Genomic DNA, 25209 nt, shown 5'->3' with positions numbered 1-25209 from the left:
CCTGTAAGAGGTGAGCTCATACATGCAGAGTGGCAGCGCTACCATACCCACTACATCCTTCTCCCTCCTCTGACCTGTCACAGAGCCTGTTTGAACCCGAAAAACAGGAAAGGCAAGCTGGTAGTTTAAGTCAGTGGAAAACTGCCTATAACCCTGAGAAACAACTAAATTCAGGGAAGTTAAGATCCGCTGGAATCCTTGTAGCAGAGACAGAACAGTCCAGGATCACTGTCACTCCTCTAAATTTTGAGTTTAAATCAAATTTACCCATGCAGAGGACCTGGCTGGCTGGGTAAGCAAAGACTTGGCAGGAACCTTCCTCTCTGTGCAGGCCTAAAAGCCTTCCCTAGCCCAGCAGCTACTTACCTAACTACCTCGGCTGTCTTTCCATCAACAACACAACCACCATCCTGTGGTCACTACGTTCTGAGTCCACCCTTACCAAGAGTCGCCAAGGAACTAGACAAGAGCAGAGCGGCAGGAAAGCAGGCCTTAGCGACTGCCCATGGAGAGCTGGGAAGGGCAGTCAAGTACGAAATGCAGGATCCTAAGTGCAAATGACAGGCTGCCTGCCGGACAGAAGTCTGCTGTCACTACAGGAAGATAAAGGGGAGAGAAGGGAGGCCAGACAAGGAGAGCACTTGAGCTTTCCGAGGTCATGGCTGCTTCTCAGTCAGTGACAGATTTTCAGTTTCCAACTGGACTCCAAGTCCAGACAGGTAGCGCTGAGGAGGGAGACATAGGGATATGAGTGTGATAACCCTACTTCTTAGCTTCTTTCTATACCCTAGCTGTCCCCTATAACTTGTTACACCCTGGCTGCTCTCTGTATCCCACCTGTTTCCTACAGCTCAGATGTTCTCTGTAGTCCTGTTGACTACAATCCCAGCTACTCCTCACATCCCAACTTCTCCACCACTGGTCCAGCTACTCCCTACACCCCAGCTTCTCCCTAAAATTCCTGCTCTTCCATAGACTCCAGTTCTAGCTATTCCCTACACTCCCACGTCTCCTTACTACCCTAGCTACTCCCTATACCCAAGCTGCTCCTCATACCTTCAACTACTCTTGACAGCCCCAGCTACTGGCTACATTCATTTCCTCAACTTAACTTTAAAACAGCTAGTATTCACAGATGTCATGTTCTGAATTATAGGCTCCTGGCCATCAGAAGACGGACCACAGATCACACACACACACACTGGAGTATTTTATAAGTAACTACAGTTTGATGCCTGTAAATCTGATACATTTTAGATATTATTTATGAACTCAAATACCATGCCACACAAAAGCCATCTCAAAAGAATGCTTTGTTGATCTGTCTGTATAAGGTAGAACTCATGAATGAAGAACTGGTGCACCGTCCCTGAGCCAGCTGCACAGCTACCATGCCAGCCCACTGCCCCACTCCAAAACTGTCGCCTACTCTCAAGTGTCAAGAAACACATGGAACCCCCTTGGGATGGACTGCTTCCTTCCTCCACTTTTGAAATCTTCGTCATCTTCTGAATCTCCAGTCAAAGTCTCTCCCACATGGATCTGAGATACCCAGCCCTTATATCTGTCTCATCATGGCCTTCCCTGTGGTCAGCTGAGTGTGTCTAATGTCCCCATCTTGATCATGAGCACCCTGCGAACTGTAACTGTAGGACATTTATCTGTCCCCCTAACTCCCAGAGCCACACCTAGCACATAGTAGGTGCTCAGTAAAATTGATTAGAGTAATATCTATACACAAAAGTCTACCTCAGGTTTTTATGCCTGTAAGCTATGAGTCTATGTTGGACTAGATAGAATTGGAATTGCTAAGCTGGACAATTGGGCCTTATTTATTTTGTTATTTTTTTCCTACCATAGAGTAGAAATTCCTTACCAATTTCTATTCTTGTTTATTTTTGTGCCAGTCTTGAGACTTGAACACAGGGCCTGGGCACTGTCCTTGAGTTTTTTTTACTCAAGGCTAGTGCTCTCCCACTTGAGCCACAGCTCCATTTCCAGCTTTTATTGGTAGTTAGAGAGAAGAATCTCATAGATTTTTCTGACTCTGAACCATGATTCTCAGATATCAGCCTCCTGAGTAACTATGATTACAGGTGTGAGCTACGAGCTACCAGTGCCTGGCCCCCAACTCCTATTCTTTAACATAACACACACACTCACACACACGTGCACGTGTGCAGATGCACACACACTCACTTACTCTTTCCTCTCAAGCCCTGAGTTCAAGTCTATGATAAGTAAAGGAGCAGAAGGAAGATGGCAGGAGCTTGTCTTGATTTCTTATTACAATGCTTCCTTTTCAGGGATTAATTTACACTGAAATGTTAAACCTCCAGCCAGCTTCCTGATTAAAACTGTATTTTTGCCTCAAGAAATTCATTCTTAATAAACTTAAAAAAAAACCTCACCATGAAACCCTCTGTTATGAGTATTTGCCTATAGAAAGAATATTCCTGGCTAGGCTGTAAAGACCTGAAGGTCTCACTTTAACTCATAACTTACCTGTGAGACAAGTCATTGGGTGGGAACTTACTAGGAACAACTACCATATTGAGCCAGGGGCTTAAACCTGAGAGCAGAATTACTTGTGTTCCCCAATCCAGAGACACCAGGACCAAAAATAACAATGTGGCTTCCCATCTGATGCCTTGTGTATGCCAAGGGCTTCAAGGTTGTTCATGGAGACATGTATATTGGGCTCCCATATCCAGTCCCAGTCCTCTTGCCCACTCTGTATTGTCACAAATCACTCAAAGCTCCTGTCCCCCTGAGACACCTCTGTTTGAAAAGTCATCTATTCCATGCATTTGCATGGAGCTCTTGATGACAGGTAAAATGCAATGAATTGTACATATCTCACTGTTAACAGCAGAGACTCACATCAAAGGAATGACTCTCTAATTGTGGAATTCAGATCTCAGGATGACCATTAGGAGAAGAATTTAGAGGAGCAAGGCTAATGCTTGATCAGGAGTATTCAAGCAACAGGAAAGATGCACCCCAATAACTGGCCAAAGCCTTCAGACATGAGTACACACTAGAGGAGGAACACAGCTCAGCAGTACCTGATAGACAGCATAGCCGATGCTGAGCATGCCCTGCCCCAGCCTCTTCTGTCGCCTGCGGTTCTTCTGCATCAGACCAAGTACCACTGTGCAGCAGGGTTCACCGATGCCCTCTTCTTGGTCCTCATCCACCTCATCCAAATGGATTTTGAACTGAGGATTGGTCCAGTATGTGGCTGGAAGTCCCCCGGTGATGCATTTCCCCATAGGGGAAAGAGAGGATGGGGAAGAACAAAAATAGAAGGGAAGAACCTCAATCATCCTAATAGAAGCATCTCTGGCTAGACTGTGCCTGCTGAGCAGACCTTGGAAAATGATCTACCTGTCTCCCTGTCACTCATACACACACACACACACACACACACACACACACACACACACACACACAGCCCATAGCACTTGGAAAGTTAGCACTTGCCCACTTAATGACCAATCAGGAGCCCAGACGTGCTCGACTGGAGCTTTTCAAGATCCCATGAGCCCAGGGATACCCTGAGCTGTGATAAGGAGTAACCTCTGAGACCTCCCAGACAAATGGGGCATTTGTTCCTGTTCTCAGCTGGACAGCACCAAGTAGGAAGAGGGCAACTGCATGTCCTGGGGACCCAATCTCAAGAGAGTCTAGCTACCAAGGAAACCTCTGGTTGACAGGCTAGAAAGCTACATGATTGGCATATGTTCTCTTTCAGAGAGTTTTCAGCTGGGATCCCAACCCCAGCATCCCTGAGAACAAATCCTCTGTCCACTGCCCCAGGGCCTCACACGAGCATGTCAGTGTTTGACACTCAGGAGGAGACGCATTTCCTTTAAGACAAGTTATTTCATAATGCATGAGAAATCAGAATGATCGTGAAGCAGCATTCCTGCTGCACCACCTTTGGAAAGGCTCCTTTATTTCATGCTATCCTTTGAAAGACAATCTCTCCAAAGAACAGAAGCACATAGATGTCAGAAGGAACAGCTGATGGCACACAGCAATTCTGACAGAGTTGAGGAGCAAAGCCTGATAGAAGAAGATAGGCCTAACAGGTTGTTCCCTTCCAGGGCCTCAACAATTTCAATAATGATGTGCCCGGGTGGGGAGTGGGGGGGGGGGGGCTGGGGATGGGGGGAAGGTGGGTAGAAAAGGTTGGGAAAGGGAATGGAAATTTTCGTTTTGGGAGGGAGGAGAGTTGTTTTTGTTATTTTATTTTGTTATTTTTTTTACATCTTCTAAATAAGGGTTTCACTCTATGCAATAACCATCGCATTTACAGGTGACCAAGGGCAGTTGGTGGTTAACAATAAGATTGCTTATTCAATTTTACCTTCCCAGCATCTTCACTTCCAGATTTCTTTTTTTAAGTGTAAGGCTCAAGTATAGGATATTAAAGCCAAATGTCTGCCGATTCCAGGAGAGACAAGAGAATGTAGTAATCTTCTGTACTTACATCGTTACCCAAAGGCAAGAGCATTCCATTTCTTCCTGACAGCTACTTGGCAGCACAGATGGGATTATGATTTGGTACATACAGGTACCTTGGCCTCCTCCCCCTACCGTTTTGAGCTCCCAGAATGATCCATGCAAATTTCCTCTGCATTTTCCAAGAGCTTGCTAATGATGAGCATATTTTAATTTCTCCCAAATGCCGCATTACAGCAATCCCTACATTTTTTTTGTTTATTTCTTAACAGTACCAGAGGAAGAGAATGGGCCATAAAGATAATACAACCCATTTGTATAACTCTGCACAGTTTACAAAGTGCTTCCCTATGTGCTTCATATTACAATGCTCACTGAGACCCCATGAGCTGTAAGGTAGGAATTAAGTACCTTGTGTTGAGGACTGGGAAACTGAAGCTTGGGCAAGGGAAATGTCTCTTGGGTCTCACAGCCTGCTAAACTAAGTATCAGGGCAGGACACAGGCTCCCCGTTTCTGTCTGTCACAATCTGCTCCCTGCTCCTAGATAGGGTTGGAGAGGGACCTCATCCTGCACCCACACAGGATTTCAGGATGATTCAACTTCTGCAGTGCTGAGCACAGCCCTGCCATGAACGAGCGCTAAGAAGAGCATGGTAGGCCCTGCCCTTTGCCTATACACAAGTCTGAAACACAAATCTATAACAGAAATCAGCATAGCCCACAGCTGGGAGTGTGGAGATGGGGAGGTGGAAAGTGGAGAGAGCAGAGTTTACTTCCTCCTGAGAGACATGGGGTCGCGGAACTGCTTCTTCAGATGCTGTCTCAGTAGAGTCAACCTAGGAGGAGCCTATTGGGGTACACATTAGTGACTTTTCATGACCTCTACTCGCCTTTGATAAGGTGATGAGCTAAGGTTAGCACAGAGGCCAAGGCTTGCACCAAAATAGACTTCCCAGGACTGAGCCCTGTGTGTGCCATCCCAACCCCCTCCCTCCTTGACTCAGGTATGCACACAACGTAAAAGGGCTGCCATGCTGGGTGCAGTCTGTAGAAATAGCCAACCTTGTCCTCTAGCCCTCGATTTGCCCGCCACTCTGTCCCCAAGCTCAGCAGGATGATGTCAGCCAGGTGGGTCAGACAGGTCAAGGGAAGAACAGGAGCCGTTAGCCGGGTTAGTAAGACGCGTGCCTCTTGGGAGTAGGGATGAAGTAGGTGGGTGAAGAAGGGGAGATTTGAACACAGGAGCTGAGATCAGGACTTAAGCCGTTAACTGCAATGCCACCGTCCTCCTTGTCCTTCCTCCTAGCCAGAGGAGGGAGGGAAAGCGGGGCCTCAAGTACAAAGGCATAATCCAAAGAGTAGCATACAATGTCCTTCAGATCAAAAACGACGTGCCAGACAGCCCTTCACTCACCTGGGTAGTTCTGGCAGCCCCCAGCAGTGGAGCCCCTAGTCCAGCGGCCATTGAAAAGCACCAGGTTCCATTTGTGCACTTCCTCGCTGCTCAGAGAGTCTGGAGACAGGTTGCAGATCTCCAGGCGAGAGAATTGCTTCAAGAAGTCTGAAAATGACATCCTGGGGGGTGAAAGGAAAGGGGCAGAGGAACCAGAAGCTGTCAGTCAGGGAACTGGGCTAGAAGGATGACTCAAGGCACACCCGTGAGACTCGGGAACAAACCCTGTGAGTAGCCTCAAAGCTGACTTGAATGAATCTTTTCTCACCCAATGACGCAAGCAGGCAGAAACTATCATCCAAATCCCCCTCTGTGATTAGCTTCTCAGATCCTCCAGAAACCTCCTCACATCTCTGAACTGTAACCTGAAGAAGACTCCAGGAGGTAATGTGCATACAGCCCCTTCCTCTAGGCGGGGTTAAATCTAAGCCTAAAGATCCTGGTCCTGGGCTTCTCAAACATGTCCAGCTTAGAGAGGTCTAAGCTTTCCTATGTTCAAGATGTACCATGAATCTTCTTCCTGAGCACCTCTAGTACAAGAAGGTAACCTGGGTAGATGGTAAGGTAAGTTTCAGGCCTAAAGTAATGGAAGTAGTATTCTGGGCTCATTAGAAAGGCATGTAGGTAGATGATCAGGCCACCATAAGTGCCCAGAAACTTGGTTTTCAGTATTGTAGACATGAATAGAAGGGTAGAATTATACCAGGGCAAGAAAAGATGTAAGAGATCCTGTCACAAGAAGGGCAAAGAGAGAGAGAGAGAGAGAACAGGGGAGAGAAGAATGGAAGTCCTCATGCCTGGGACTTGTTACATTTTTGGATGTCCTAGAGTCTGGCCACACACACACACACACACACACACACACACACACACACACACACACACACATACCCAGCACCCAGACCAGTCTTGGCATGAAGCAGCATTAGCATCTCACCAGAACTCGCCATCCTCAGCCTTCTTGTCCAGCTCTTCCTTTCTCCTGGGATCTATGTAATTCCACTCAGGGGCACTGGGAAAATGAAGTTGAAGGTGGTCATTCCTGAGGAGCAAGCTAAATGTCCTCCCTATACCCACAAAAAAAAGCCAGAAATAAGATGCCTCCAAACCAGCAGTGGAAAGCAGGCTAGGCTGGGCATGTGGAACTTCCCAGGGGGATGAAGGGATGGGGCTGAGAACATGGGCACTGCAGGGTAACCCTGGATACGCAACAGAGACATCAGGGACAGATCTCATTTTCACTTTGGGGGCAAGTTTTCCATTTCCAATTAAGATTCCCTGGCCCCTGACCACAGGAATGAAGAAGTTGAAAAGAGAAGACATAAGAGATCCTGTCACAAGAAGGGCAGGTACTCCAGCGCCAATTAGTAAGTTGTCATTTCCATTGGTTTGTTGGTGTGGGGAATATATTATGAGAGATTCTGACAAGCACTAGGTACTTGGACACAGTCCACCTCCTGAGCCTGCAAGAAAAACCACGAGGTTCAGTTTGATGGCAATTTCCTTGTGATAATGCCACCTGTAAGGCCTCCTGCTAGTAGCCTTTCCGTTGCAGTAGCCATGTCCATTGTTTAAATGCCATCTTGAGCTACCTGACCTTTGCGACGTTAGCGTTTCCTGAAATACATGTACAGTGTCTAAATAATGGAGCTGTATTAAGCTTCCATCTTTAGAAAACTAAAAAGGCAAACCTTTCTCTGAACACTTTCAGCAAAGCCAAACCCTCCTTCCTCATCATAGAAGCTGGCACACCCAAATCCAGATTACCCAGTTAGAGCTGGCTTCTAAGAGCCCAAGGTTTAATGAAAGTCTTCTTTGGGCTTTTTTTTAATTCATTGAAACATTGGTTTAATCAGAACTGAATCAGCATAAGCTTGTTCTAAACAAGGATTAGGGGACATTAGAGAATTTGAGCTCTAACCTAATCTTGAGTTTGAGTGTTTTCAAAATAAATACCCTCCCTACCCCACCACAAACACACCACATAATAGCTACTTGGGAAGAGGATCATGGTTCAAGGTTAGCCCAGGCAAAAGTTAGTGAGATCCTAGCCTCAAAAAACAACCTGGGTATGGTGGTTCATGTATACAATCCCAGATCATACAAAGGCAGAGGTAGCTGACAAAGGTAAAAGGGCAAGACACTATCTGAATAATAAATAAAAGTAAAAGGACTAGGAACATAGCTAAAATGACAAAGCACCTTGTCTGGCATGTGTGAGGAGTGTGTGGACCTGAGTTTAATTCCCAATAGTTAAAAAAAACAATCTAGCCAGACATTAGCTGAACTTCCAGATTTGCACCTCAGACATTAAACACATTGCTTCTTCAGTATCCAGGATGTAAAAATCCTAGACTTCACTCTGTCTCCCCCACCAGGCTTTGTTTCCACACCTAAATTCTTCCCAGTCTATGAGGACCCTGCGTGGTCTCATCACAGAGAGGAGATAAAGCCCAACAAATCCTTTTGACAGTTGCACACATTGCTATCAGTGAAAAATAATGGCCAAAACCTGGGGTTTAAACTTTATTTGGCCATTTTATCCTTTTAGGAATGTTTGCTGAATTGAGGTTTGGGGTTTTGCTTAATCTTAGGCAGTGGACTGAAAAGTCTTTCATACAGGTTCCATATCCACAGGTTCCAATGGCACAGCTTTTTTCTGACACAGACCAGAAGGTTTATGCAGGAGTTCTAGGCAGTAACAAGCAGTAATGATGCCATCACTCAATGTGATCAAGTTCTCTTCTGAGGCCTTGGTGATGTCACGGGATATGGATGGACAGAGCTTAAGCTTTTGACTGTTGAAAGCTAAAAGACTGGGAGAGAAGCAGTATTCCGGCCATTCTCATTAGGTGCCTGTTGGCCAATAAAGCTAGTGCATTGCAACTTCAACCATGGTACCATGAACCTCCCCTGGGCCAGCTGTAGTAATTGGATGGAAACTACTTCATGCCCTCTCCATCCTCCCACATCTGGGCCCATCATTTCCAAGGTATAGGAGTCTTAGAACATCACCTCTGATTGAGTTAACCTCACCAGTACAGAAGGTATCCAATAATTTCCTCGATAGCAAATGATCAATAACCACCAGTCACGAGCTCGTGGAGTGAGCTCCCATTCATGGCTGCCTACTGGAGCCCCAACCCATGATCTCAGTATCATGGAGAAGTTTGGTTTTTGTCAGAGGAAGCAGTTTTGTCCAATGGGAGGAGAAGAGCCTGCATAATGGGTTTGACCTTTGGACTACCACTGTGTGATTGATGGAAGAACAGGTGAACCCTCTGTGCTAAACAAAATTCAAAGAAACTGTCACATTTTCAAAGGCCAAAGAAAGCCAAAATTAAAGAGTATAACTAAATGGTTTTATTTTGCTTTGGAAGCATTTAATAACCTTTCCGGAATAGGCTGTGTAACCTGTGAACAGAAAGTACTGCAGAACTCACTGGATTGTAGTCCTCATCACCTCTCAGGAGCAGGGAGAACTGGGAAGGTAAAGAAAAACTTACTCATCACTCCAGGCTCCTGACCACTCCACTTCACCCCATGGGTTCCTGAGTCTGATCAGCTTCTCCAGACGGCCATGGAAATCCACCTGCAAGTTCCACACACACATACACAAAGCATCTGCCTTACATTCATGTCTCACCTGACAATATATGCACTCTATGTGTCTATAGAATTCTAGGAATTCTAGGTCCCTAAATGATGATACTTCTACTTTCTTTTTCCTTTTTTGCTTTTTTTGCTTGAACTCAGGGCCTGGGCACTATCCCTGTGTTCTGCTAAAGACTAGTGCTCTACCACTTTGAACCAGAGTTCTACTTCTGGTTTTTGAGTGGTTAATTAGAGATAAGAGTCAAGCACCAGTGGCTCATGCCTGTAATCCTAGTTACTCAAGAGGCTGAGATCTGAGGATCATAATTCAAAGCCAGCCTGGGCACAAAAGTCCATGACACTCTTATCTCCAATAAACCACTCAGAAAACTGGAAGCGGAGCTGTGGCTCAAGTGGTAGAGGGCTTGCCTTGAGCTGAAGAGCTGAGGGACAGCGCCCAGGCCCAGAGTTCAAGCCCCATGACCGACCAAAACAAACAAACAAAAAAAACGGGGTCTCACAGGGACTTTTCTGCCTGGGCTGGCTTCAAACCTCAGATCTCAGCCTCTTGAATTATAGGCATGAGCAACTGGTGCCCAGCTCCCTTTTATTTTCTTTTAACCTATTTTTTCAGACTTTTATCCAGTGCTCTATTTTTCATAATTAGTTTGATTAACTGAAGAGTAAATCTAGTACAAATACAAGTTTGTCAGCTTTAACTAGTATTTAGACTTCATACCCAATCATGTTTGACTTAATATTTTCCCCTGCTTAAGGCTTGTGCTTTACCATCTGAGCTACAACTCCACTTTCCAGCTTCTGGCTGATTAATTGAAGATGAGTGTCTTGCAAATTTTTCTTCCTGGGCTGGCTTTGAACCACAATTCTCAGATTTTAGCTTCCTGAGTAGCTACAATTACAGGCATGAGCCACTGGTGTTCAGCAAGACTCAATTCTTAATGTCTGAGACAGTATAATAAAAAACAAATGCCGATATCCCAGCAAAAAGCATGTATTGAGGATAGACTGAAGCCCAAGCATGTGCTAAGCACTTTGAATGCATTATTGCCTCGTTTAAACTTCCTCATGCGGGGCGTTATTATTGTCTTTATTTTACAGATCAAAAGTCAAGAGACTCTGGAACTTTCCTGATCATTCCACAATTACCTAGTGAGTACATGGTGAGTGCAGGATGGGAATCCAGACAGCTTAAACCTCCAAAGCTTAGACCTGTGAGTACTGACACTGACTGCGACAGCTTAAATACAGCTTGTCCCTTCCCGGACTCATGTTGACATTTGCTCCCCACTGTGGCAGTGTTTGGAGGCAGAGCCTTCAAGAGATCATTAGATTATAATGAAGAAATGAGGCCTTTCTAAGGGACTGGGTTAATTCTCATGGTAGTGAGTTCTCACTCTCTCAGAACTTGTTTCTCTTCCGAATGTGCCCACCTATCCTTCCAATTTTTGCCACATTATAAAATAGCATAAATCTTTCACAACCACTTAGTCTTGGACTTCCCAGCCTCCATACCCATGTGTTCAATAACCCTCTTTTCTTTTTAAACTACCCAGTCTTAGGTATTCTGTTATAGAAACAGAAAACAGGCTAGGATTTTTACCTTACCCTACAATTTATTGAACACCCAAGTATGAGCTGCCATCTACCTCTGTACACCTCTATACACATGCTTGCATTTCTATACACACCCAAACACAATGGTCTATTAGGACATGATCATCTTAATTTCCTTTATATAGTTCCCTAGGACCTAGCTCAATGTTTTCACATGTATATTCGAGTTATATTTCTGGAACTGAATTGATTTTAAAACCACATTCATGAAACAGAGGTACATGAAATGAGTATTTCTGTCATTACAATAAACAGTAAGAGCTGGAATATCCATTGCATGTGTCTTCTCATTGGCCATTGGGAAACTCAAAGTAAAATCAATTTCCCAGTTGTAGCACTGCCTTTATCCCACTTGGATAAATTTTATCTTAGTTGTATGCTTTGATTGTATCTGTGCTTTTGATTGTAAACAACCTTAAATCCATTTGACTGAATATAGGAGATTAAAAATAATGAAAATATAGGGCATGCTTTTACTTGGGCTAAATAATTATCTACATACTTCTCATTATTGTATCTTATCCTGAAATTTGGGGAAGGAATTTACCATTCATTTTTGGGAGACTCCTATTAGTTTCTACTGCTTTCTCTGTAGAGCATAATTTTACTGGGATATGTATAAAATGTAACCAACAAACTTTCCTGGCCATACCGTGGAAGAGACCTTGCACTTTATTAGACTCAGAGAGCTAGAGCTCAGAGGGGTTAGGTAACCCATCTCTGAGAAGCTGAGAATGAGCCCCATATCTGTCCATGGCTCTGTGCATTCAGAGACTGAACTCTGAACCTCTTAGTGATGATCTCCTCAGGAGTGCCCTGAATTTGTGGCATTAGCCCTTCCCCCTTCTCCTGCTTAATTTTACCTCTTCAATTCCAGTGACAGAGTATGCATGACTTTTAACCAGCTTCTGGCTGGTGATAGCTTCTGCTTCCACTGCACTGGAGACCTGGGTCAAAAAGGAAGTTCACTTAGCACAGCTGAACCTGACCTCGTTGGAACCAGCTCTATGATGCTTTACAAAGACACATCACATGGGGCACCGGTGGCTCACACCTGTAATCCTAGCTACTCAAGAGGCTGAGATCTGAGGATCTCAGTTCAAAGCCAGTCAAGGCAGGAAAGCTAGTGAGACTCTTATCTTCAATTAATCACCAGAAAACCGGAAGTGGCACTGTGGCTCAAGTGGTAGAGCGCTCACCTTGAGCTGAAGCATTTAGGCCGAATTCAAGCCCAGGGCCAGCAGCAACAACAACAAAAAGACACATCACACAAGGTGGAGGGAGGGCTTTGCAAAGACACACTACAGAGGTAAAGCAATAAACTACAAACAAACAGAGCCTTCTCCATTCAACCCTCTTTAATAGACCAGACAGGTGCTGAGTGGTTGCCAAGCCTGGAACATGGCTCAACCAACCAACCTTTAAAAAGGCCACCAGACATTTATTCTCTGAGCTTGGCCCCTGATACCTACTCAATGGAAGGAGATTATCTGAAATGACAGTAAGAGAAGAAAAGAGAGCAGTCAGAGGGTCAGATAACAATAGACCTGTGGAGATGGTGGCCTCTGGCCTCTGGTCTCCACAACCACATTAGAGGTCCATATAGCTATCCCTTCCTATCAGGCCATGACTCTGCCTGGTTTCAGAACCTCTTCCTTTTCTTTCAGGAAACTCTATATCCACTGAATATTGTCAAACATCATGTTGGGTTTCCAAAAATCTCAAGATTATTTAGCAAAAAGAGGTATATTCTCAGAGCTGTATTCTCAGGGCAATTCTAGCTATACATTAGGGACTCTAACAGAAGGAAATTGGGATTCCTACAATGCAACTATTCCCAATCCCTAGCCACTTGTGAGATCTTCACCAGCTCCCACATGCTGTAGACCATTATGTCACCCGATTTGCCTATCAAGTCTTAGACTTACCAAAAGCCTTCTCAGGCCTGTTAATTCTGTCCCATCCCTCCCCTATCACACCTGAAAAGAGGGGACAAAGAATAATGTCCTGGCTCACATCGATGGAGCAGCCGAGCAGAGATCCTGCATGAAGGGCTTTGCGGATGATATGGTACAGATTGCCCGGTGCCTTCTTCAGATCATAAAACTCAGAGATGCCACCTGTGAAATCTTCGAACCCTTCTATTGTGGATCCTCCAGCAAGCGCTTCATAAGAACCATTGAGCCTGTTGGAAAAGAAAGAAATATGCACCACGCTCTGCCATTAGCAACCAAGGAACAATCCTACAATATTATGGTCCAGAAGGTTGAGGAGAGCTTTTTGCTGATTTTGACTCCAAGCCTGGAACATGCTCAGGCTACTATTTCACATGTCCAGCTCAGTATCTTACTAGATCAATTGCAGACACCCTTACACAACTGGCTTGGATTTCTAGGGGGTTACAGGCACAAGCAGGGATGAAGGGGACCTTCCCTCAAGGCTGAGAGACCTTGGCTGAGGCTTGCTTTAGAAACAGGACTAGAAAGGACCTGAATTACAGGAAAGAGGATTCATAAACAACACTAATTCAAAGAACCAGAAAGTGCATCTTTGGTTATTAAATGTCAAAACGAAGAGACTTTGTTAAGTTTGGGATCGAAGCACATTTATTTTCTTCTTCATCATCACGTTTTAAGAATTCACAATGTCCTAAGAATTGAGGCTGGGCTTTGAAAGGGGAAAAAGCTATGGCCTAGCGAGGCAGGTGAACTGCCTGCCGTCCACATATTCATTCACATAGCTAAGATCTTAAACTCCCAGCGCGGATTTTGCTATCTCTTCCTTCTTGAAGGATGCTTTCTCTCTAACTTGTCCAGTAGTGAAAAATCTTGGTTATACCACCCTGAGTAGGAGTAGGGAGCCAGGTGTGGAAAGGGGCCAGGGAAAGCTTTCGGGGGGACCCTCAGCCACATAGCTCCCATCTTGCCCCCACTTACTTGGCATAGGCTTTCTCCAGCAGAGCGCTCCAAAATTCATTGCCCTCTTCAGAGTGGAGGAAGAGCAGCTGTCCATTCTTGGTGGGCAACCTGTCATCAATGACCACCTCCACCCACTCTCCAAACTGCCAGAACTAGGGATGAGAAAGCACAAGGCTGTTCGCCTGAGGAAAGATGGGCAAGCTCTTCACTGGCCCTCAGTGGGGTCTGTGTTGTCAGTGGCCACGTATTGGGTCTTTCGCAAACTTCAGGCTCCTTAGGGAAAGGATCTATGTCTCCTCATCTGTAAACACAGAGCTGCCACATGTCCCAAGAAACAACTGATCCACTCTTTTTAGTTTATAGGTAAGAGAATATTCTCCCACATCACCCCCAAGGCAACACTGGGTGACTCAGACTCCCTCTTCCGATCCTAAAGTACAAAGTGCTTTCCTCACGGCCGTGTAGCCTGGAGGATACAGGAACGGTATAGACACAAGGATGATGGGATGGATGTACTCCAGTGTGCAACAGAATCTCCTGGAGGGGTTGTTGAACACGGATTACTAGCCTCACCCCCTGAAGTTTCAGATTCAGTAGACCTTAGGGTGGGACTTAAGATAGGGAATGTAGTAACAAAGACCATAAACCAAGCCCAATACCTGGAAATGAAAGATGCCTGCATAGTTCTTTTGGAAGCTCTGGTCCTTGGGGACTACTCGATAAAGCAGCTTCTCGTTCAGGGTGAGGGAGGCAATGGCTGCCAGAAGCCAACAGTCACCTGCAGAGCAGCACAGGGGACACACATTGGTCAGATCGGGCCTTCACTGTCTTGGTTCCTCCATGTCTGACTTCATCTTTTCTTGTTGCTATAACAAAATTCCTGAGGCTGAGTTAGTTACTTATAAAGAACGCAAATTTACTTCTCACATCTCTAGAAGTCAAGGTCAAGGCAACAACAGATTCGGTGTCGGGTGAAAACGTCTCTCTCTTTCCAAAGACTTCCCTATCTTTTGAAGCCTCTTTATAAGGGCACTAATCCCATTCAGGAAGGTATGACTTACTCAGACCCTAAGGCCTCATCTCTTAATGCTATTGTATTGCATCTTGGTTTCTAACATATGGATCCAATACATACATTCACACTATAGCAACACTGTTAATCAAGTGGGCAGATTCTCTTTCTCTTATGTATGAAATGCACAGGTAGCAATCATCTCCTGAGGACTCACATTTTTGCTGGGTTATTTGTGGGGGAGGGTCGTTGTTGGTTGTTATTGTTGTTTATTTAATTAAGAAGTACAAATTCTCTACTCCTCCACTCCTTCCTGGCATGTCTGCTAGGCACTCAATCAATGGGGTCAAAAATGGAGAAATTAGTCTTTTGGTCTCTGCATTGGCAACTAATAAATTTGATTGAAGGAGCATGTGTGTGTGTGTTCCTTGCTCCTATGGCCTTAGATAAAAGTCATGGACTCAGTGTGATTTTCTTAGTGTATGGCTCCTTTGTGTTTCAGAGTTCACTGTGAGATCACAGTACGAGTCTCTATGCTTTGTTGCTTATAATGCCCTGGAGGTACTCATTAACATCAAATCATCATAATATGAAGTGGAAGAAATAAAAGTCAAGAGAGGTTAAAACTCCTCAGTGTTGATCACTTTGAATATTCAACTAAATTCAGAAACAAACAGAAGATCTTCATCTGTGTGAATCAGACCTCACAGACCACTGCCACTGGATGCTGTTTCCTGGGATGTCATCGTCACGTGTTAGTGTCCATATGAATGAGTGACACAGGCACCAGGCACCACTGGCTTTAACCTCTGCTTAGGGGGTGCCATCTTGGACATGATATGACTTTGCTCACATTCAGGTCAGTGTTCTTGGCACAACATCATCAAGGACCCAATGTCCTTGAGTGACCTTTACATCACATGAAGGAATATTTCCTCTTCCTGCCTAACATTGTCTCTTTCCAGTTTCACTGCAGATCTCTCACCCTGAGTCTACTAGGGTGTGGTGAAATCCCTGTTTCTCTTATTCATTTGCTTTGTATAACTCCAGAATCATGCCTGTGCATCCCAGCCTTCATCTTTCCCATTAAGAAGTCTGAACATTTTCCATGTGTCTTCAGACGGAAAGTCCTTTCAACATTTTACAGGCCACCCAAGGTCCTTATCTAACTCTATTTTCTTTTTGCCTTCTGGACAAAGTTGCATATATAATCCAGGTGTGAGCATACTATACTTTTCATTGGTCCAGTTGTTTGAGCAAATAGCAAACTAAGACCCAGGACCAACCTCTGAGGATCACCTCCAATAGCTCTATCACCTTATCTTTCTCAACAAAGAGGCCCATGCTTTGGTCTCAAACTAATTTCTTTCTCCAACCATCACTGCCTCTCAAACACACACACACACACACAATACAAATTTACTTTTTGAAAAATTTTTCTGATCCAGAAAGCATCTTGTTCAAGCTTAGCGGTGTGGCCCATGCCTGTCATCCTAGCTATTTAAGAGGCTGAGGTCAGGAGGATCATCATCCAAGGCCAGCCTCGATCCATTAATTCATATTTGTCATCCCAGCTCTGTAGGAAGAGTGTCCAAGATCATGATCCAGGTTGGCTTGGGCAAAACAAAAAAAATCATTTTTCAAATGATGAAAGCAAAAAGAGCTGGGGGATTGGGAATGATTCAAGTGATAGAGTACCTTCCCAGAAAGGGGTAGGCCCTGAGATTAAACCTCAGGACCAATTACTCAATCAAGAAAAAGGAAAAGAAAGCAGACTATTCCTCACCTCCCTGGTCACCAGGCCCACATCACCAGCAAACACCATCCTTGGGTCACGTCAGGTCTTCAACATGAGGTTCAAGATGACACAGAGCTAGGTGGTACGGATGGCAAGCATAGACTAAGCTATTCCCAAAGAATGGGTGAAATAAGAGCTCCTCCTTCCTATTTGGCTTCTCTCACCCCAGTTTTCCTATGAACACCTGTAATGACATTATTCCTTGGTTCACCTGTCCTGCGTTGCTTAGAAATGAAATAAAAACCCTTTGCAGGCAGGGCATCAAGATCCTTCATAATATGGCACCAACCTACATCTATCTCTTTCTCCTGCAATACCCCCAACATGAGTCTAATCTTCCAGTCAAGACTGAGTATGCCCAACATGAGCCCTCACCTTGTTTACTGCCACTCCTCAGGTGTTTGCAGAATCCTTGCTTCAGTATTGCCACCAACCTTCCCCTCCTCCATGAAGCTATCCTGACAATCACCCTTCCATCAGAAGTCACCTCTTATTTTGTGTGTGTGTCCTAAAGACCCCCTTTAGCCTCTCTTACATACTTTTCACAAGCTTCCACAGACCACAGTCAGCACACAGCCTAGACTCTAAACTCCATTCACACTTCCACTCCTCCGTAGTACCTTCCTGGAGCCTCTCCCGGCCTGCCTCCCAGCCTCAAGACTTCCCTTCCCTGAGGGGAGGGGGACAGTACTTCTCCAGGCCATTTGATAGAATCTGTCTCTCCTCTCCATTTCTCTGATTGATTCCTGCAGAGCAGAGATATGGAGTCCCTCATTCCAGTATCCTCAGTAGATGGCAGATAAATGTCTAGGGCAGTACATTTTTTTAATAAATAGAAACAAATAAGCCAATGATGAAACAAATTAATGAGTCATTTTGTTCTTTCTCAAAACTCCAATACCACATTATCTATATTTTATGCCTAAATTTTCCAGGTCTAGGCCAAAGTAGGGTCTCATGAGGGCATGCAGTGGACCTGCTAGAGTCCTCCTCTGCCAGAATCAGGGTCTTTGCGGTCTAAAGCTCTGTAGTGGGAGAGATCAACAGGCAGGATGGACTCAGATACACAGCCCTTTGGGAGTGGACAGGGTGACCACTCTGCCATGTCTCTGAATCAGGTGGCTTCTCAAGGGGACCAGAGTGTCTGCATATCCCTCATTACAGGTCCCTTCTGATGTGAATTTCTTGCTCCCAATCTAAGCTCCTTCACAGCTCACTCAGAGCAAACCCTACATTATAATGAGGCCCGTCAACAAAATATCCATCAATTGCTGACATCAAATAGGCCTGACCAGCCAGGGAAGGGTTTAATTTTCTCTTCATCCTGCTTTACTCCTGACTTTTCACAGAGTCTATTCAGTCACTGCCACAAACCCAGAGGCTCTGAGGAGATGCCATGGGTGTGGAGACATTTGGATTCCTGCCAGAGAGCATGTCTGTTGAAATCCTATGACAAGTATGCTTTTTCTAGAGGACATGGACAAATGAATGTGATCCCTTTCTAAAAGCCCTCTTGAAAGGAGAGACATGGATTCTATTGCACAAAAATATTTTAGAAACTGCTACCTCAAAGCCTATGATGCAGTTATGTGGGCTTTTCTCAATAAGGACATATAGCCTTGATCCTTGAGCACAGTTTTAGTTTACAAAAGCAGTCAAGAGGCTGTTGGGCCCATATAAAATGGCAAGTAAAAATGAGTACAAAGATGCTGGCTGCTGGTGGCATGTACCTGTAATCCTAGTTAGATGGGAAGTTGAAGTCTGGATGATCAGAGTTCAAAGCCAACCCAAGCAGAAAAGTCTGTGAGACTCTATCTCTAAATAATCATCAAAAAGCTAGACAAAGAGGAGGGGAGAGGAGGGACTTTTACAACCTTTTCAGATAAATTGCAGTGAAATATGCTCCCCTTACTGGAAAAAAAATCAAGTAAGATATAGGTTAGAAACTTGCTTCTGGCATTTACTAGCTGTGTGAACTTGAGAAAAACACAGCCTCTGCACCTTGACTGAGTACCTATATGAAAGGTGTAATAACAATATCTACTGAACAGGTATTGTTCAATCAAATGAGATCAATAAGAGCTAGAACACAATGGATAATAATTAAATTACAGTTCCTACTGCCAAAAAAAAAGTCTGGGAAGTGGTAACCACTAGAGTAAGGAGCAAGCCTAACTGAGGAAGATAATACACAGATCTAAGAAAATGAGGACTGAAAGCTGACTATTGGATTTAGCGGTGTGGAGATCCTTAAGTATTGTAGCAGAGATACTCACTAACTGCCAAATTCAAGTGTTCCTCATCTATCTCAGCCCTGTTGCAGAGCTATGTGTCTCCTCCTGGCCTTATTGGCAATGAAGAATGAATTTGGCTCTTGGGACAAAGCGTTTAGGATCCAGTACACACGCCTTTAGCTCTCTAGTCTCTGAAGCTATGATCCAGATGTCTAGTGCAGAAATGGTGTGCACCCAATGTGTGCACTGATGTGTCATCTCAGCGGCACTCCCAGCACTCAACTGAGACTGAGTCAGCCCAGGAAGTTCCAGTGTACCCTGATGGGTCAGGAAAAGAGACCACACAATACCTAAGTCGTAAGTCCAGAAGGTCAGTAAGGACCCAAAAAAGACAGTGCCCAGTGCCCAGACTAGCTGGCCCTTCCCCTCACTGCCAGGTTATTTTGGCCTTCCTTATATCCAGGCACCATCTTGGGGAAGTGGAAGAGTAATTGTTTAAGAGGTGAGGCGCCATCTGCCTTAGTCTGTTAGGGCTGGTATAACAAAACAGTATCCACTTGGTGCCTTTCTCATAGCTCCAGAGGCTGGAAGTCCAAAGTTAGGATGTGGGTAAATGCAGCGTCTGTTGAGCTCTCTTTCTGGTTTGTAGAGGAGGATTTCTCACTGTAACTTCATAGGGTGGAAAGCACAAGAGAGCTCTCCAGAACGTCTTTCATAAGGGCGCTAATCTCATTGGCGAGGGCTCCATCCTCATGACCTAATTGCCTTCCCAAATCTTTACCTCCTAATCTTTACCATCACATTGGACTTCAACTGGACAGTCTAGAGCATTCTTCACATGGAGTAACTGAATAAGGAATTTTATCTGAAAGAAATGAGAGCCTGAAACAGACAGAGACAGGATGCCTTTGATAGGCTAGTTTACAGTTCCCTCCCCTTCATGAGTATGGAAATTGGGTCTCCCTAGCAAGCTGAAAATAGTTGCAAAAAATGAAGAATGTTTCACTGATTGTACATCTAAACATAATGTAAAGATTTTTGACCTTGTTAATAAATGGTTGTACTTTTTAAAACCCATTCTCAGTATTTTAGCACAGCTGAGGCATCCTGCGCCTGCTTTTCCTTATAATAAGATTCAAGAAGCTTTTATGCACAGGGCATTTATTTAGCTCTGTGCTTACCGCTAAGCAATCACAGAAGCCTCCTTCTCACCCTCCTGTGGATGAACAGGCCTTCTCAAGCCCTTAGCATGTAATTTATACCATTTGGATGACATCGAAGCTTAGTTGGAAATCACCTTCTCTGGCTAGACTAGAAGCTGACTGGAGACAGATTGTGGGCTTCAGGCTTCTCACAAAGTACAAAGTGTTTACTGGATAAGTTCACTTCAAAGTAAATTTGTCAGACATGATTTGCAAACTTATACTTTGACTACCAGCATGAAAGTGTTATGATCCTGCCCATCTAGTCGCTGGTATTTCAAACAGGGAAAGAGAAGGCTGCTTATATTATGTAAGTCCAGAGTAAGACCTTGAACTTAAAGCTACTCTCTTGGTTGAATCAAACTCTTACAGTATAGAGGTAACTCAAACCCAGCTCTGTTGATATTTAGAAAAGCAAATACTTTTCTTGTGCAGGCTGTCTTCTGTGATGTGGATGTTGAGCAGTGTCCCTGGCCTCTAGATATCAGTAGAAAACATCTTCGCCCATATAACGGAAAATGTGTCACTGCCTAATATCCCATGTGTAAGGGAAGGGAAAGCACACACACCTGTGTGTCTCTGTGTGTGTGCCCGCGTGCATGTGCACGGACACACACACACACACACACACACACACAAGAAATACGAATGGCCAAAAAAGCCATGAAGAAATTTTCAACATCCTTAACCATAAAACAACATGCAAAAAGAAAAATATTGACACTGAGACTCCATCTATTAAACAAACAACAAATGCTGGTGAAGATTAGGGAAAAGAAAACATTATCTTCTGTTGTTGGAAATATAAATCACTGTGACCAATAGAGAAATCCGTACTAGGATTCCTCAAGAAGGTAAAAACAGAGTTACTATATGATATCTTGGCTGTATATCAGAAGGAATACAAGTTAGCATACTCTAGAGGCAGCTGCACACTAGTTTATAGCAGCGCTGTTCACAATAGCCAACTTGTGAAATGAGCCTAGGTGCCCAACAATCACTTGATAGATAAAGAAAATGTGCTTCATGTACACAATAGAATGTTATTCAATAATAGGTAAGAATGAAATAATGTCATTTGAAAGAAAATGGATAGAACGTGGGATCATTATGTTAAGCAAGATAAGCCAAACTCAGAAAGACAAATTTTGATGTTTTCACCCAAGAATCCAGACAGAAGGAGGAGGAGGGGAGGAGGAGGAGGAGGAGCATGAGGAGGAGGAGGGGGGGGAGGAGGAGCAGGAGGGGGAGGAGGAGCAGGAGGGGGAGGAGGAGGAGGAGGAGGGGGAGGAGGAGGAGGAGGAGGGGGAGGAGGAGCGCAAGAAGGAGGAGGAGAGGTGGAGGAGGGGGAGGGGAGGAGGAGGGGGAGGGGAGGAGGAGGAGGATGAGGAGGAGAAGGAGGAGAGCGAGGAGGAGGTGGAGGAGGAGGATGAAGAGAAGGCAGAGAAGGAGAGAAGGAGGAGGAGGGGGAAGAAAGAGAGGCCATGATTATAAAATGGGGACTTCTAGGGCTGGGAAGGTGGCTCAGTGGTAGAGCGCTTGCCTTGCATGCATGAGGCCCTGGGTTCGATTCCTCAGCACCACATAAGAAAAAAGAAAAAAGCCAGAAGTGGCACTGTGGCTCAAGTGGTAGAGCGCTAGCCTTGAGCTGAAGAGCTGAGAGACAGCGCCCAGGAGTTCAGGCCCCAGGACCAGACCCCCCCCCCAAAAAAAAAGGGGGACTTGGATAAATTTGATCAAAGTACATTATATGCATACATGTAAGTATCATAATGAAACCCCTTTGTACAACTAATTTACACTAATAAAATTTAAAAATTGTGAGTCTATGACACCAGAGTATTGCTTTGCACTATAAATGTCACTGATTTTAGTGATCTTGGAATTTGTCTATCATACAGGCCCTTCAAGCCATATAATTATACCATTCCCTGTTCCTTCCCAATCACACTGATGGTGGCCCTCATTCCTGTAAACATAGACAAAGCTAGGCATTACTAAGCCTAGGTGACAGTAACTCAATTAGGTCCTTTATGTCCCCAGCCTGCAGGTCAGCCCCTCCTCTGTGGCCATCTTTCACCCAAGGTCCAGAGGGCCCTGACATCTTGTTTCAGCTCTCTACAGCCTTTTATAATCCCTAGGGCTCCTGTTGACTCTGAGATCATTCTAACCTGGCCCTCCAAGGACTGTAGACACCTGTTATTGGTGCTTGTACAAGAGTTCCCAAGTTCCTACCCATGAACATCATAAGCATTTGCCTCCATTTAAATTCCAGTCCTCCCAAGATCATTTGCTAAGTCACCCTCATCTCGTACCATCCTCCAACCATCTGCAGAAGACATGTGATGTGGATTTCTCTCCCTTCAGACTTATGAAGTCACTTGGGATGTCTTCAACACTCATTAGCACTTAACCAGTGTCCTTGTGAGCTGGACAGTAAGGACACTGCAACAAGAGAGCTCATGAAAAACATGGTCCCTACCCTTGAGAAACCTACAAGCTTGGATGCATAGAAATAGCACATACTTTGGGCTCAAGAGCCTGTGTTCACATCTTGCTTCCTCTAGAACCTACAGAAGTCACTGAGCTCCTGGTCTTCAGCTTTTCCAACTGTAAAGTGGGAAGTGGGTCTGCACCTCACAGCTTGATGTACAAGATCAATTGATATGGAACACAAAAAAGGGTTGTTTCAAAAGAAATTCTTAGATATATTGATTTATAATCAAGTACTATATCATGATATTCCATTTGATATGGAACAAGATGATTCAGTATAGAGCAAAAGAACAATCTGTAGCAAGAGAAATGTTTAGATACATAGGTTTATAATCAAGTACTGTATAATGACATTCTGGCTGACCATGGGCATATATAATAGGGTCTCATACAATTACAGTGGAACTGGAAAATTCCCATCACTTAGTAACACTGTAGGCACTGTAAGTGCTCATTTACCCATTACTCATGTGTTTGTGATAAGGCTGGTGCAAACAAACCTACTACCTTTCCAGGTCTATAAAAACACAACACATGCAATCATGTGTAATACCTAACAGTTGGTAATGACAACATATGACTATGCTGCCAGTTGATATGTTCATTCTATTATCATTTGATCCTTGGAGTGTACTCCTTCTATTTATTAAAAGCATGTATCATAAAACAGCAGCACATGTTAAAGCAGCAGCAGCCCCATACATCTTGTGTTTACCTCATCTTTTGATGGCATCATGAGGCCCAGCCAAAGAACTGGCTTATAGCATTTGTTTTGTGTAACTTTAAGAGGCTGATATATCAACACCTTTTCCAGAAATTCTCTCTATTGCTAAGTGATGCATGACAGTCTGTATAGGTTCCAGTTGAATAGTGGGGCATAAAAGATATAAAAGATACAGAGGAGTGTAAATGTAACTGCAGGTGTGGTATTTTTTCAATACTTCTTGAATATCTTGATTAATATTCCCCTGTGGGTGGCCAGCCTTTCTGTCCCAAGCCTCATCTGCTAGTACAACTTCAGGGAAGTGAGACACTGAAGAAGAGTGACCTGTGGGCTTCAAAACCCCACGCAAGGGTGAGTTGACCAAATAGACTGAGGTGTGCACAGAGGACTGAGGGCCTCTTGGCCTCCGCCCCAGCTGAGACTCAGAGAAAAATCCATATGGAAAGAAGCTCTACCTGAATCCAGGCAGCTCCATAGGGTTAAAAATTGGGAAGTATTGGAAAGACTGAGGAAAGGGATGACATTGTCCAAAAAGAAAACATATGCTTCACCTGACTTATTTAATTGCAACCACCCTGTATATCACCTTTATAATAGTGGCAAGACACAACTGGACAGAGATGCCTTGCTGTCTCTTCAAAACCCCACTCAGTTCCTCTGTGGCCTGAACAGAAAAAGGATAGGACAACTCCAGTGAGATGCCAGCAGGGAACACAAGAAGAAGGACCATGGTAAGAACCTTGCCAACATTACCTTGGCAGACAGGGCCCGTCTACAGGTAACTACAGACCCACCCAGTGCCATCTTGGAATGAGAGCGAATGGAAGGATGTGAGAAGCCTGACAGTTATCCCAAAGGGACTGAGTTATGCTGGAAACTGTTTCAACCATTGAATTGGGCACCGTTATAAGCTGGGTTGGACTAAATTTAGTTCCCCACTTCCTTGGCCAGGGCTTCTGAGGAAGATCAAAGCAGTTTTAGATCTAAGACTGGCTCAGTACCAAAGAAGGGGCGGGTGGAGCTCAGCAGAGTTGTACTTAAGTAGCTTTAGTGAAGTCTCTCCAATGAGGGACCACATCTCTGTTCACTATGGGAAATTCCATGGTCTCCCTGTGTCCAGGACAAAGCAGGACCTTCATGGAATTGCAGGTGGAGCTTCTGCCAGAGCCTCTGGCTATCTACAGAGGTCTCCTACATCAAGGGGGCCAAAGGAAATGCTTCTGAGAGCCACAGCTCATAGCAGCAAACCTACCCCTATATGGGGATTGCTCTGTACTAAGTCATCATCCTGTCACCACTCTCCCAGTAAGTCAGGTTTAAATTTCCCTTTCTTTGCACTCCCTTTGAGCCTGCATCTGTCCTTGAGGTTAATAAGCCCTGTACATCTGAAAGCTGCCTTCCCATGATAGATCCCTTGAAAGTAGAATTTAAGTAGGTTAGGCCAATGGTTTCTGGACAAGGTGAGTTCCTACAAAATGAAGAAGAGAGAGAGATAAAAATCAGTTCTAGGTTCAGCCCTTCACCCACAAGGTTTTCTCTGGAATCACATAAATGACATCCTCATTAATATAATGCACAAAGCGAATGTCTTCCCCTGACTGAAACTTCCAGTGCTTGGCTGAGGTAAAGTGTATATGTAATAGCCATTTGCCAGGTAGATAAAGTGGAAGC

General features: G+C 44.5%; 1 protein-coding gene across 1 annotated transcript in view; it reads right to left on the bottom strand.

The window, feature by feature from the left end:
- The window catches only part of Capn8 (calpain 8), a 61582-nt gene that overhangs the window by 17101 nt on the left and 19272 nt on the right, over window positions 1–25209 (bottom strand). Inside the window, exons 3-10 of the mRNA XM_042681979.1 lie at window positions 14732–14850; window positions 14091–14224; window positions 13171–13339; window positions 12018–12101; window positions 9432–9517; window positions 6863–6937; window positions 5887–6047; window positions 3069–3244 (exon numbers count right to left, since the gene is read on the bottom strand). Of these exons, the coding sequence (XP_042537913.1) occupies window positions 3069–3244; window positions 5887–6047; window positions 6863–6937; window positions 9432–9517; window positions 12018–12101; window positions 13171–13339; window positions 14091–14224; window positions 14732–14850 (1004 nt within the window). The remainder of the gene's footprint in view (window positions 1–3068; window positions 3245–5886; window positions 6048–6862; window positions 6938–9431; window positions 9518–12017; window positions 12102–13170; window positions 13340–14090; window positions 14225–14731; window positions 14851–25209) is intronic.

The sequence above is a fragment of the Dipodomys spectabilis genome, unplaced genomic scaffold (assembly GCF_019054845.1).
Source record: "Dipodomys spectabilis isolate Male_0828 unplaced genomic scaffold, ASM1905484v1 ptg000069l, whole genome shotgun sequence".
Classification (NCBI taxonomy): Eukaryota; Metazoa; Chordata; class Mammalia; order Rodentia; family Heteromyidae; genus Dipodomys; species Dipodomys spectabilis.
The sequence above is the reverse complement of the archived record's forward strand: the minus strand, read 5'-3'. Positions and strand labels throughout refer to the sequence as shown.